This window comes from Xiphophorus maculatus, chromosome 5, assembly GCF_002775205.1.
Source record: "Xiphophorus maculatus strain JP 163 A chromosome 5, X_maculatus-5.0-male, whole genome shotgun sequence".
In the NCBI taxonomy this organism is placed as follows: Eukaryota; Metazoa; Chordata; class Actinopteri; order Cyprinodontiformes; family Poeciliidae; genus Xiphophorus; species Xiphophorus maculatus.
Genome location: NC_036447.1, coordinates 4,935,394 through 4,949,084, shown reverse-complemented (window position 1 = coordinate 4,949,084; position 13,691 = coordinate 4,935,394). Strand labels below are relative to the sequence as shown.

The 13,691-nt window shown below is 34.5% G+C and overlaps 1 protein-coding gene across 1 annotated transcript in view; it reads right to left on the bottom strand.

Annotated features, from left to right (window-relative positions):
• Positions 1–2,326: 2,326 nt before the first annotated feature.
• Positions 2,327–13,691, bottom strand: part of LOC102234641 (heterogeneous nuclear ribonucleoprotein L-like) — an 18,937-nt gene continuing 7,572 nt past the window's right edge. The window contains exons 2-13 of the mRNA XM_005810707.3: positions 12,625–12,731; positions 11,201–11,438; positions 10,412–10,497; positions 9,301–9,397; positions 9,104–9,176; positions 7,835–7,894; positions 7,515–7,747; positions 6,042–6,163; positions 5,050–5,248; positions 4,898–4,955; positions 3,871–3,969; positions 2,327–3,762 (exon numbers count right to left, since the gene is read on the bottom strand). Of these exons, the coding sequence (XP_005810764.1) occupies positions 3,707–3,762; positions 3,871–3,969; positions 4,898–4,955; positions 5,050–5,248; positions 6,042–6,163; positions 7,515–7,747; positions 7,835–7,894; positions 9,104–9,176; positions 9,301–9,397; positions 10,412–10,497; positions 11,201–11,438; positions 12,625–12,731 (1,428 nt within the window). The 3' untranslated portion in view covers positions 2,327–3,706. The remainder of the gene's footprint in view (positions 3,763–3,870; positions 3,970–4,897; positions 4,956–5,049; positions 5,249–6,041; positions 6,164–7,514; positions 7,748–7,834; positions 7,895–9,103; positions 9,177–9,300; positions 9,398–10,411; positions 10,498–11,200; positions 11,439–12,624; positions 12,732–13,691) is intronic.

The window sequence follows — 13,691 nt, the reverse complement described above, 5'->3', positions numbered from 1 at the left end:
TAAGATTATTTTAAGTCAATAAATCCTTAATATTGATGAAAAAGTTCTAGTTTCCCTGGAAGATTATGTCATTCATAGTAAGACATTTTCCCCTGTTGTAAGTGAATTAATCTGCAAGTAAAAATAGTATTTTTTTTATTTCATTTGATCAATATTAAGTTATTATTTATTCAAAACAAGCTCCTATATCTTGCTCAAAAGTTACTTTCAGTTAGTTTTGTCTTATTTCAAGTGTACAAATTAATCCCAAACCATATTAACAATACCTAAAAATACTTGGTTAGCATTTGTATTTTCACAGTGTAGATTTATTTTTTATTTTTTCCAAAAAGTCATGCAGCAGTTGTGGCTCTAAATGATTTTTATTTCACTGGACTAAGAGTAAAAATTGCTCTTTGGATTATAAATTTTTCAGACCTTTTGAGATTAATTCACTTTTGCAAAGGTGGGCAACTTTAATAAGAAATTTCCCCCCCTTTTTTAAAATAAACATCCTAGCTTTAGAGTGATTAATTGCTAACATTGTCTTAATTGTGCCTTTATAATTTTTTAGAAATTGATGTCCAGGAACAATTTCTTCTGATATGAAAATTGCCCATACTTGCTGATATTCAGTTAATTTTCTCGCCACAATGGAAAACTTTACCATGTAGATGCTAATAAAATAACACCTGAGGTTAGAGTTGAATAATTTTAGAGCCTGGTATTTGTCAGATAAAACAAGTGAGCTGAAGGAGGGTGTACTTTCTTTTTACCAGGACCTTACCTCAGCGGGGAGTTGTTTGTACATACTATTGTGTTATTGTTATGATGGCCAATGCACGCTATGCTGTAAGATGTTGGTAGGACTCTAAAGTGCTGTTTTTTGTGTGTCTGCAATGTCTGTCTGTTGATTTTCTATACTTTATTTGCTGTTAAGGATCCTACTGAACTCTTTACTGCACTGCAAAAACGCAAAATCTTACCTAGCAATTTTACTCTAGTTCCTCATCCTAGTTTCAAAAGTTGAACATTTCCACCGTAATAAAAATTAAGACAATTATGGAGCTAAATTCTGGCTATAAAGTTTGTTTACAAGACAAAAAATATGAAACTGGAAAAAGAAATGTTCAAAACTCTTTGAGATTCAAAGTTTTTATTCAGTTTCAAATGTTTTTCTTTATTTTTATTTTCATTGTTTATTTTGATCAAACTTTATGGCTCCAATTTAACTCCATAGATAATCATTCTTTAATACTGACAAAAAAGTACTTGTTCCACTGGCAGATTTATTTACTTTTAACAAGACATTTTTTCCATGTTATAAGTAAAACAATCTGCCAATGAAACTATTTTTTCCCCATCAATTTTAAGGAATTATTTACTTAAAACAAGCTCATATTTCTTGATTAACTTAATTTTAAATAAGCTTTGTTTTATTTCAAGTGACTTGAGACATTTGCAGTAAAATCTAGACCAAAATTACTTGGGTAAGATTTTGTTTTTGCAGTGTATCTACTTGTTTGTGGTCTTCAGCTCCTGTGGTTCTATCTTAAAACTCTGCGTTTAATTTAATTAGAAAAATGCCTCCTAACATCACAATAAACAAGACGGAAACCTGTTTTGTTTAACTGTCAGGCGATTTATAGGAACATTTTAGCATTATTTTCAGACTCTGTAACTGAAGAACTCCTTTATTTTCCATCAGTTAGATCTGCCTTTAAGACACTAAAGTTTCACTAAAAGCCTGTGGAATAAATATTTTTTTGATAAATTACAGTTTTTACTGCTGTGTTGTTTTCTTTTCACTAACTGAACGAAACTGGGAACCACTTTATCATCCGTATGTGATGTATTTAGTTTGAAAATTATTTATAGTCCCTTTGTAATATCAGTTTGGATTTCATGTAAAGCTAATCATTGTGAAAATGCTTGTTTTCCTTTTTTTGTACGTATGTATCATGATTGACCTTCACTGTATCTAGAATCATATGAAAGGTTGTATTTTCATCAGAACTTTTACCTTTGATGTGAAGCCACTTGGTTTTCTCTTTCTCAGTTGGACTTGATAGTTCTTAATAAACATTTTATTAAAAAACAAAATCTTGATTATATGAAAATATTTTAGTAATTTCCATTTTTTGAGCTCCATCCCAACACATTCATCAGGTTAGGATTGTAGTTTTTACTAGGTCATTGCAACATTTGATTATCAGCACCTGGAAACAGCAAAGGTGTACTTACTTTTTCCACACATATAGTTAAACCCAAAATGTTTTACGTTATGTTGTTTTTTTTCTATTCAACCACATAGTTTTTTTCTGATTATAATTGACAAATACACCTCTCAAATGATACTAAGACAATATATGTGTTTTATTTACATTTTAACAAAAAACATGCCAAAAATTATTTATACACTTCTCATTAATCAGTTATTCTGACTGGGATGCTCAAAAACTTCAGTAATATTTTTAAACCAGAAGAAACATAAAAATGGAGCTGATTAGGACAGACCTGTGGGCTTTATGAACAAAATTATTCTTAGATAATGAGATTTCAGCCTGCCCAGTTGTTCTGTTTTAGGGCGTCTTGTCACTTTAAATCAGAATAAGCTACTGCTGGCCACGCCCCAATCTCAACGTTTACATTCGCACATGAAAATGGCTGCCATCACGTGCGCAATTATACAACCATACATTTTTGAAAAGCAGAAAAAGACCCTCCTGCACAGCCAACAAGAATACAACAAGTAGTTTGTGGACGGTAAGCCAACAACAAATTTACTGTGTACGCCATTTTACGACTACGTCGGTAAAACCAGCTAAGCGATCGTGCTGGAACTTAGCTTAGGTTGCTAGGCACCGGAGCTGGGGTTGCTAGGTAACGGCCCGTGGAATATTATTTAACATGAATGACTCTGTGGAATAATTTTTGGCTCAGCAGTAGCTTTTACATTTGGGCTTCATCTCAGTTAATTAAAAACCTAGATGACATCGAACAGGTCATTATTTATACATTTATAGTTTTATAAACAATAATAATATAAATAATAAATATTGATCACCAGTTCTAGTTTGCGTTGCCTATTTTTGCTAGCGTCATATTTCGTAACCCAGGTATGCAGCAGATAACATCTACAACCAGAGGAACAACAGAAAAGTTACACACTAAACCTGTTTAATCATAGAAGCGTTGGCTGGGCCAACCTTTTTAAAAATATGACAATGATACAATAATATTAAAGCCAGTATTGTTAACTGACCACTTCTTTCTCAGACTGGTTTGCCCTAAAAGCCCAACTCTTATGTTGTTTTTGTATTACTGTACAGAATCAAATGTTTCAGCTGTTATTTGTCTGTTCTTGTGTTTAAAACAGTTTTCAGCTGCAGCTTTTAGCCAGAGGATTATTTTTGTTGCTTCCTGCTGCCCTCAGTAGTAAAATAAATCACAAGCATTCTTTGCTCTCAGTTCAAATTCAAACATCCTTCAATGGTTTCTTCTGACATTTTGAAACGCTAATTCAAATCTGCAGCTGGTGAAAACAAGGCGTGACTTGAAACTGAAGTGTTGCTACTCTTCATCTATTGTTTTTTTAAAAAAAAATTATGTAGAAGCATAAAACATAAAACACTTCATAAATAAAACAAAGTCTTCATCCTTCTCAGGTTGAGAAGTTAAATATCTCTCCTGCAGGTGTGTTTGTGATAACCATCTAGATTCTGGGTCACAGGTGCGTGGAAGTTGAGAAGCAGAGTTTAATGGTGAAGGGGTTGGAGCTGCCTGCAAGTCAGAGAGAAACGGACGATTAAAACAACGAGCCTCACAGTTAACAAAAAAAAAAAAAAGAAGAAACGTTTATTTATTTATTCTGATCTCTGTGCCACTTACCAGCTATTCTAAACTGGTGGTGGTTGAGCATGATCAAAGCTTCAACAGCAGCAGTTTTACAGTCAAACTCCAACAAACCAGAGAGAGTCTTAGAGCTGGCTGTAAAAGCAAGAGGAAAAAAGTCTGACTGTCACATATTTACAGCATTTTAGAGTCAGTACACTGCAAAAACACAAAATATTACCAATTATCTTTGCCCAGTTTCTAGTGCAAAATATCTTAGCACACTTGAAATAAGACAAGCAAGGTATAGGAGCTTGGTTTAAGTCAGAAATACTTTAAATTGTTGAAAATGTACAAGTTCAACTGGCAGGTTATTTCACTTATAGCACCGTATTTTCCCAATATTATAAGTGAAATAAACTACAACAGCATAATAGGGCCATTGTAGGCACAAAAAAGCAAGAGTATATTTACACCAAAAAACTGAGATTAATATCAGAAATGTTGTAGAAAAAGCATGGGAATTTCTGAGTTTGAAAAGTCAGAAATATGCCAGAAAAAAATCAAATGTTTAGATTAATTACAGAAATTCAAAAATTTCAGAGTATCAGAAGATGACATTGTTTTACTTTTGGAACTCAGAATTTTCCACAATTTTTCTAGAAAACGTCTGAGATTAATCACAAAATGTTGGAAGTTTTCTCAAGAACATTTTCAAATTTTGTGGCTCAGAAAATTTCTTGTTTTTTCTAGAAATTTTCTGAGATTAATTACAACATTATTTTTTTTTAGGTTCTTCAAGAAAATCTTCACCTTGTGGCTCAGAAAATTCCTTGTTTTTTGGTTGAAATTTACTCTTTTTTTTCTACCTACTTTTGCCCTTAAGTGTTGCCATTATAACCTTCCAGCGGAGGTAATACATTTTCATGAATAGTAAGGAACATCACTTAAAACAAACTCCTTCACCTTGCTGAAAAGGGAGTTTTGTCATCGCAAGTGTGCTGAGATATTTGTAGCAGAAACTAGACCAAAATTACTTGGTAAGATTTTGAGTTTTTGCAGTGTATGAGTGCTTTTAACTCACGTTTGGCATCAAAGACCTTATACTTGGTGAAGGCAGGAGCGTTGTGTTCAGAACAGAACTGAAGGGAAACAGAGAGGAGAGATTTATGTTTTTTTTGGTGAATAAAGGAAGTTTTTACTAATAAAAGCAGCGTTTGATCTGCTTGTCCTCACTTTTAGCAGCTGCTGCTGGTTGAGGGTGGGCGGGGCGTTGTAGAAGTGCAGCACAGCGGTGGGCGGCTGGATGATGTTTCTGTGGCTGTGCGTGGTGCTGAAGCGATTGTTCCTGGTCAGACTGAAGTCCTGGTAGCTGCTGCTGCCGTCAGCCAGTTCAAACACCTGACTGGGAATCACTGCCTGCTGCCTGGACACACTGGGAAGGGACAAACGGATGCCAAAACCAAAACACAACCACTAGAAAACAGAAATAAACGATCAGAAAAATCTGAAGAATGTGACATAATATCGCACTGCGAAAACAAAAAGAACTGTTGGTCTAGTTTCTTGTGTAAACATCTTAGTGCAAAACTAACGTACAGTACAAGTAACTTTTCAGCAAGACATAGGAGCTTGGTACAAGTAAAAATTTTCTTAATATTGATGAAAAGCTACTTGTTATTTATATTTTTTCACTCATAACATGAAAAAATGTTTTGTTAGAAGTTAAATAATCTGCCTATAGATCTAGTACTTTTTCATCAACATCAAGGAATTATTGACTTAAAACAAGCTCCTATCTTGCTGAATAGTTACTTGAAAGTTAGTTTTGTTTTATTTCAAGTGCACTAAGATATTTAAACTAGACCAACAATACTTGATAATATGTGGCGATAACATTTTGTTCTTCCTATTTTTTTATCAGCGCAGTAAGATATTTTTATATGAAAAATTACTGCAAAGTAAATTATGTCAATAATGAAAAGATTTGCATAAATCAACTGCATTGTTTAAAGCAACCAGGATTTTTACTATTTTGTTCAATTTTAATCTTTAAAAGTCTTTTTAGGTGGAGCGGCTGAAATGGATGGTTGACTTTTCTACTTCTTATATGAAGTAGAAATTATTATTCGGAGTATTTTAAAATCTATACAGTGGTTTTGTACTTGGGTTGCTGTGACTCTGAGCCACAATCTCAGCCCTGAACCCTGAGCGGGTCTCGTTCTCACCAGACGTTTAGTTTCTTCCCGAACACCTTGGTGCCGTTGAGGTGGGTCACGGCGCGGTCCACTGCGTACTCATCCGCCATCTCCACCAGCGCCGTTCCAGGAATGCTCTTCATAAACTTCACCTGTAAACACCACCAGTCAGGGCCAGATAAAAACACTTTGTAAGGCTAAGATGTGAATAAGAACAGATAAATCAAAAATACAGATAAATAATATTTTTATAAATAAACAAGGACTTCTAGGGCTGAAACAATAATCCTGTCAAAAAGATTCAAAATAGACATTTTCTAAATACTTTGTGGATTAGAGCTACTAGAATGTTTACAACAAAAAATAACAATAACTGCCTTCTCCCAGTGCTCCCAGTGCTAATTAGAAACAACGAATGCATGATTGATTGACAGCACTAAGCCCCGCCTCCTGACGAACTATTACTATTCGTCAGACAGTAATAGTAGCTCAGGAAGAAGATGGAGGAGATCGATCTTTTCACATACTATTTGTCTTGTATTACACTGTCAAAACATGGTGTTAGTATTAGCAGGTGCAAAGAAAGCTATAACTCGCCGGTGGCTTGATGTGGAACCACCGTCATGTTTGGACTGGAAGGACATAATTGAGGAAATTCACGGCATGGAGAGACTGACCTTTTCATTAAGGCTTGCCACTTATAAATACAATAAATACTGGAAGAAATGGATCACTCCTCAGAGCCTGACACCAACTGTATAATTTATGCAATTACCTATTTTCTTATTTTTGTTTTTTCCTTGTTATCACTCAACTGCTCCTGTCAAACTAGCTGCTCTGTAATTTTTTTTTTGTTAGAGGGGGGTCTAACTGTTCAATGTATGTATGTGCGTCTCTAAAACTGCAAAAATAATAAAAATAAAGTTAAAAAAAAAACAAAAAAAACATGGTGTTAGTTTTAACAAATATGTTAAAAACAACAGATTTTTTAATATAAAAGTTAGAAACTGCATCTTTAATAGAAAAGCGACAGTGGGTTTCAGAAAGAGCAGGAGTTTTTAAAGAGACAGAGACCCAATTTCAAAGCGTTACGTTGCAAAGTCGAATGGGTTTTAGGTCACGTTTGATATATGTAGCATTTTTATTTATTTATTTTTGTTAGGTTTATTTGATGAGGATAGACACACGTTAACAGAGAAAAACTGAATAAGACAGCAGTCCCATGCTTGGATCATAGTGTTTAAAGCATAAGCTAATTTTCAACACTTGTCCCTAGAACAGTACATCTATAATCTATTAGAAAGTGAAATTATAATAATACAAGATAATGTTGACTACAAACTTAAGTTACTTGATTGTGCAATAAAGCACTAAGTTGATGGAAAATACATGACACTGTCCCTTTAAGCACCGGTGAAACCCTGAAATTAATTAATAAAATTATGTTTATCTTGTTTGTCCCACTAAAAAGATGCTTAATAATAAATAAAAACTCAGACAAACCTTTTCCACGTTGCCGTAGAGACAGAAGAGGTTGAAGAGGCGGCTGCAGTTCATCTCGTTGGGATGGAGGCTGCTCACCATGGCGACGGCGCTGGAGCCCAGCAGGGCGGAGGGAAGGGTGGAGGAGAAGGTCTTTGGGACGAGCTGCTTGTAGGAAACCAGCTCCGGCACCGGCTCATGGCTTCTCCTGTACCGGCTGTTAGGAGGCAGCGGCAGCAGGGGGCAGTGAGGGCCTGCGAAGACGAGCAAAGATAACGAGGGATTTCAAACGAGGAGGAGGAGGAAACGTTCAGGGAGGGAGGAAGAGCGAGAGTCGGTACCGTAGCCGTTGGATGGATGCTCTCCCAGGATGGCTTGACGCTGCCTTCCCTTCCCCCGATCTGAAACAAACAACAAGAGAAGCTTTTAAAGCTAAAGACAGGGAGCGCCGACATCACAAGGAGAGCATTGGTGGAAAAAATCCAGATTCTCCAAAACTTGAATCTTCAAAAGTTTGATTAATTGATGACATCGATTTCTCTCCCAGCCTGAGTTGAAAACGATGGACTATTATGACCAATGCAGAGAGAAAAAAGGAAGTGTCAATTTCCACAAAAAACTCAGAAATTTTAAGATTAATTTTTTTTTAATTCTAAAAATACTATGGAAATTTCTGAGTTTAAAAAGTTACAAATTTGCTAGAAATGTTTTTTGAGATCAGTCTAGGAATTTTTCTACAAAGAAGAAAATTTCTGAGTTTGATAAGTTTCAAATATTTTAGAAAAGTAATGAAAATTTCTGATTTGAAAAGACAAAAATCTTCAAAAACTAAAGATTAATTGACTAAATCAATTAATCACCCAACACTGGTTGTAACTATGATAGAATACTAAGGCCATTGTAAATAGTAAAAGAAAACATTTCTACGAAGACAATAAGAAATTTTAACATTAATCTCAGACATTTAAAAAAATTGCTAGGAAAAATTTAAAAAATTTTGAGCTTATTCTCAAAAATTTTCTAAAAAAAAACTTGAAAATTTCTGAGTGTGAAAAGTCAAACATTTTCTGGAAAAGATTTTTGAGAATGAGCTCAGAAATATATTAAAAAACATTCAAATGTATCATTATTTATTTTGACTTTTGAAACCCAGGAATTTCTAAGCTATTTTCCTAGAATATTTCTGAGATTAATTTGAAAATTTCTGAATTTTTTTTTTAGCAGATATTTGACTTTTCAAACTAAGAAATTTCCTTCAGACTTTGTTGGCAGTAATGTACTGGGTTTTTAAAAATCTAAAATGCAATGCTCCTAATACGCCATCATCTATACTGTAACTGATCACAGGCGGCACAAACAGGAAGTTGCGATTCCACATTATTTTTAATTACTGAAATGATTAAAAATAATAAAACTTTTGAACTATTTGTTGACATTAAACACACAGAGAGCAAAGTAAACAAGACTGAAATATCAATGCACTACTTCAGTTATCAAATCAAACTAGATACATTTCTGCATACTCACAGATAATGACAGCAGCCACGTGTGTGGGGGTGCGTGTGTGTGTGTATAAGTGTGTGTGTGAGCAGAACCTGAAGCTGTCCTACCTCGGTGCAGGAGGAAGGGTTTGGTGTAATCCCAGCTGGAGGTGTCATTGCGGACGACGTTCAGTCTGTTGGGCTGCAGGGGGCGACAGAGCACAGCACCTCTGCGTGGGTGTGTGTGCGTGGGCTTAAGGATGAGGATGCATGCATGTGTGTACACCAGGGCGCGTGTCTGCTGGACAGTGTGTGAGTGTGTTTACCCGAGCATACTCGATCTTCAGCGTGCAGCAGCCGGAGTAAATGTCTGCTCCATTTAGAGCCATTTTGGCTTTCTGAGCGTCTTCCACGGATTGAAATGTTGAGTCATTTGTTAAGGATGACTCAGCAGAACGACAAGCAGCCAATCGGGAAACAGCCATTTGAGTTGCTGGTGTTACTGTTTTTTTGTTTTTTTGCTTATTTTGACACAACAGCAACACCAAAACAATTTTTTTAGTTTCTGGTTGTTATGGAAACCATGCTAAGTGAGTGAACCAAACGGTGTGACTGTGTCATTACCGTGTTGTTTCCCACACAGAGATCAACGACGAAAATGGTACCTCCCAACTATAGCCCATATAGCAAAAACACACTGTAGGTGCTTAAAAAACAAATATAAAACATGTTTGTTCTGCTGGTTTAGCTGTTAACTCCCTGCAGTAAAGATTGTCTGTGATTCATGACAAAAAGAGAAAATATAAAAAAATAGAGTTTGGTCAGGGCCTTCTCTAGCTTTTTGGGGGCCTGGAGCAGGATGTAGTTTTGGGCCCCCCATGTTTATCAAGCCACAATGATGAGATTCCAAACACTTTAGATAATCCTCAAAAATGCCACAAAATATTAAATTCTACAAGCAAAACAAGTGACAGTTAAAATTAAACAAATTTGGGTGAATTAAATTGATATAAAGCTATAATGCAAAAAGAACAGTAATCCATTATACATCAATAAAAAATGTTTTCAGTACGGATTGTTCATTCACATGTGACAGTGGGGTCCAAACTTTTTACCATGAGGACCAAAGCACTTTTTGACCACAATTTTTTTTTCTAACATTTTTAAAACAAACCACTATTGCATTTTTTAAAATGTTAGCTGCTCAATAATAATCGAAACAATTTCAGCTATATTAAAATGAATAAGTTGAAAGCACCTGGGATTCAAAAATTGCACGTTATTTTACAATATTTTTAAAACAAACCTTTGGTGCATTTAAAAAAAAAAATTATTTTAGCTGCTCAGTAGTAATCTAAAGTGATAGAACTTCTATATTATTGAAATAAACACAATGATGTCATGTTAAGACTGATGATAATGTGATCATAAGGATATTCCACCATGGCCTGAATGCCGTTGCGTTTGAAGATGACGATGCGCTGGACATTACCCACAGGGTTGCACACAGTGTACAAAACATCCTGTAAAAACACACAAAAACACACACTTAAACTGTTTACTTAACAAAAAACACACATTTAAAGTTTGTCACCAAGTTTTCTTCATGTAAATTAAATGAATTTGGGTCGGTTTTTTAGTCATATGACAAAACAACCATCTTTCTTTTGATCCAACTAAATATTTGGCAACTATTTTTCACATTTATGTTCCATACACTGCAAAAACACAAAATCTTATCAAGTATTCTACCTCTAGTTTCTTGTGCAAATATCTTAGCACAGTTAAGGAGACAAAACTTACTTACAAGTAACTTTTCAGCAAGATATAGGAGTTTGTTTTCAGTCAATAATTCCCAATATTGATGAAAAAGTGCTAGCTGCCAGAATATTGAGAAAAAAGTTCAAAGTTAAATAATCTACCAGTGGGACTAATACTTTTTATCAATATTCAAGAATTATTTAATGCTGAAAAATTAGTTGTGAATTAATTTTGTCTTATTTTAAGTGTACTAATATATTTGCTCTAGAAACTAGAATAAAAATTCTTTGTAAGATTTTATGTTTTTGCAGTTTTGTGGCAGCCATTATACAGTGCATACAGCGTTAAAACCAGCTACATGTTTATATATGTTGCATCAATTATGCTTTCTTTAGATATTTTAATTAATTAAAGGATGATCTAAACCAAATTTGGTTAAATATAAGGAACACTTGAGCCACTCACAGTGCTGATGGGGTACAGCGGGTTCTGGATGGACAGCAGCAGAACCTTGTTTTTGCTGGTCGGGTCGTCTGAGTTGGTGGGTCGGGTGATTCTCTGGCTGGTGGAGAAGTTGAAGAAGGCCTGCTGGTTGGCGATGAAGACGGACTCGCTGCCTCCGCTCCTCACGCATCGCTCCGCGCTCTCCAAGCTGTCGAACTCCACCAGAGCCTGACGCTTGAAGGGCATCATCATCACATAACTGAGGGGGGAAAACAGACGGTAAAACACAGACAAACTGGTTCTGTCCACTCAGAAACAGGCAATTTGTTCAGCAAATATTTATCTATAAAACATCTTTAAAATGAGTTGGGTACTAACTAGTTACATTTACATTAGTACTGCTTTGGGAAAATTTACTTTATTAAGTAAAATATTTTACTTTCACTTGTAAAATAACTGCACTGCAAAAACACAAAATCTTACCAAGTATCTTTGGTTAGTTTCTATTGTAAATATGTCAGTACTGTACACTTAAGAAGACAAAAATAACTTAAAAGTAACTTTTCAGCAAAAATATAGGAGCTTGTTTTGAGTCAATAATTCCTTAATATTGATGAAAATGTGCTGGTTCCACTGGTAGATTATTTCACTTATAGCAATCTACTTTTCCTGTGCTATAGGTGAAATAGTCAGCCAGTGGAAATAACACTTTTTCATCAATGCTAAGGATTTATGTACTTAAACTGAAAAATACTGAAAAGTTACTTATATGTTACTTGTGTCTTATTTTAAGTGTACTAAGATATTTGCATGAGGAACTAAACTGGCAAGATTAAGCATTTCTATTAAGTAATAAGTATTACCTGTAAAACGGACACCAAACTATAACTTCACAAGATGCTCATTTTCATTTTTTGTTATTTTTGTTGTTCGAGTTTTCATAAGATTACTACTTTGTTCTCCTATTATAATTATTATTCTTGCATTATTTCAACTTTACTATTGTATTCTCGTGATTATGAATAAAAAATCATAGCCTGATTAATATTCCGATTCAGAGCTGACCTGAATTTAAAGTCCAGATAAAAACAAGCTTTTAAACACTTTGAGCTGTGGAAACCCAAGGAGTACATTATTTTTTAAAAAAGTCCAGATTTTCCAAAAATCTGTATTTTTATGTTTTTTTTCTTAAAAAACAAAAATTTGATTAATCGATAAAGTTGATTTATCAGCCAGCCCTAATGACAGTTAAAGGATTAATCAGTAAGAAGCTCTGTCTCTAAACAGTTTAGCTTGAGATGAATTTAAGCAATAAAACTAATTTAATTAGATGTTTTCACTAAATTATCCATCCCTGTTTAGTGACATGTTCATATAGTACGTTAGTGGACTGGATAAAAATGAGTTAAAGCAATAATAAATTATATTTAAAAGTTAAACTCTACCAGATGGTGCCAAACTTTTCAAGCACTTCCACCAGGTCGGCCTCCACCACGGCGTCACACAATCCTCGGACATGAACGACGGGCGAAGGGGGGATGAGGTGACTGTCCTTCACAAAGGAAAAAAAAAGAAATAAGTTGCATTTATAAGGAATCAGACATGCAGATAATATGGGACAACAGCTAAAGATGAACAATGATGTGACGTAGATTTAGCATGTTAGCATTTTCACGACGACGACAATGCAGCCATAAAATCTGGAATCATTTATTTCCACAGAAATAATTCTGTTGGAAAAAAGTGAAAATGAGATTGCTACGGATGTTTGTCAGTTTATAAAGGTGAAAGAGAAACAAAAGATGAAAAAGAAGCAGAACAACAGAGGAAATACTTTGGAAATACTACACTGCAAAAACAAACACTACTAAGTATTTTTTGTCTTGTTACTACTGCAAATGTCTTAGTACAAATGAAATAAGACAAATCTAACTTACAATTAACTTTTCATCAAGAAGTATTAGATTGTCTTGAGTCAATAATTCCTTAATATTGATGAACAGTATTTGTTCCACTGGCTGATTTTTCCACTTATTATTTTTTCCAATAATCTGGCAGCGAAACAATATTGGGAGTATCGATTAAAACAATTTCCTACATCTTGCTGTAAAATTACTTGTAAAACAGATTTGTCTAATTTCAATTGTAATAAGCTATTTGCACAAGAAATTAGAGCAAAAATACTCTCGCATAAATTCTAAACCCAACTTCCCAAATATTAGTTGGATCAATAAAGCTATTAACATATTTTTCACTTAAAACTATATTTTTTCCCCATTTTATAAGTGAAATAATCTGCCAATGGAACTAGGACATTTTTATTAATATTAAGAAATTATTTACATAAAACCAGCGCCTCTTTCTTGTTGAAAAGTTTACTAAGATATTTGTACTGGAAACCAGAAAAAAAAACAACAACTTGATAAAATGTTGTGTTTTTATAGTGTAGGTGAAAGCCACAAAGCGGCCATGGAGGCCGACTGCATGTTGTGCTGCAGCCGAAATGTGAAAA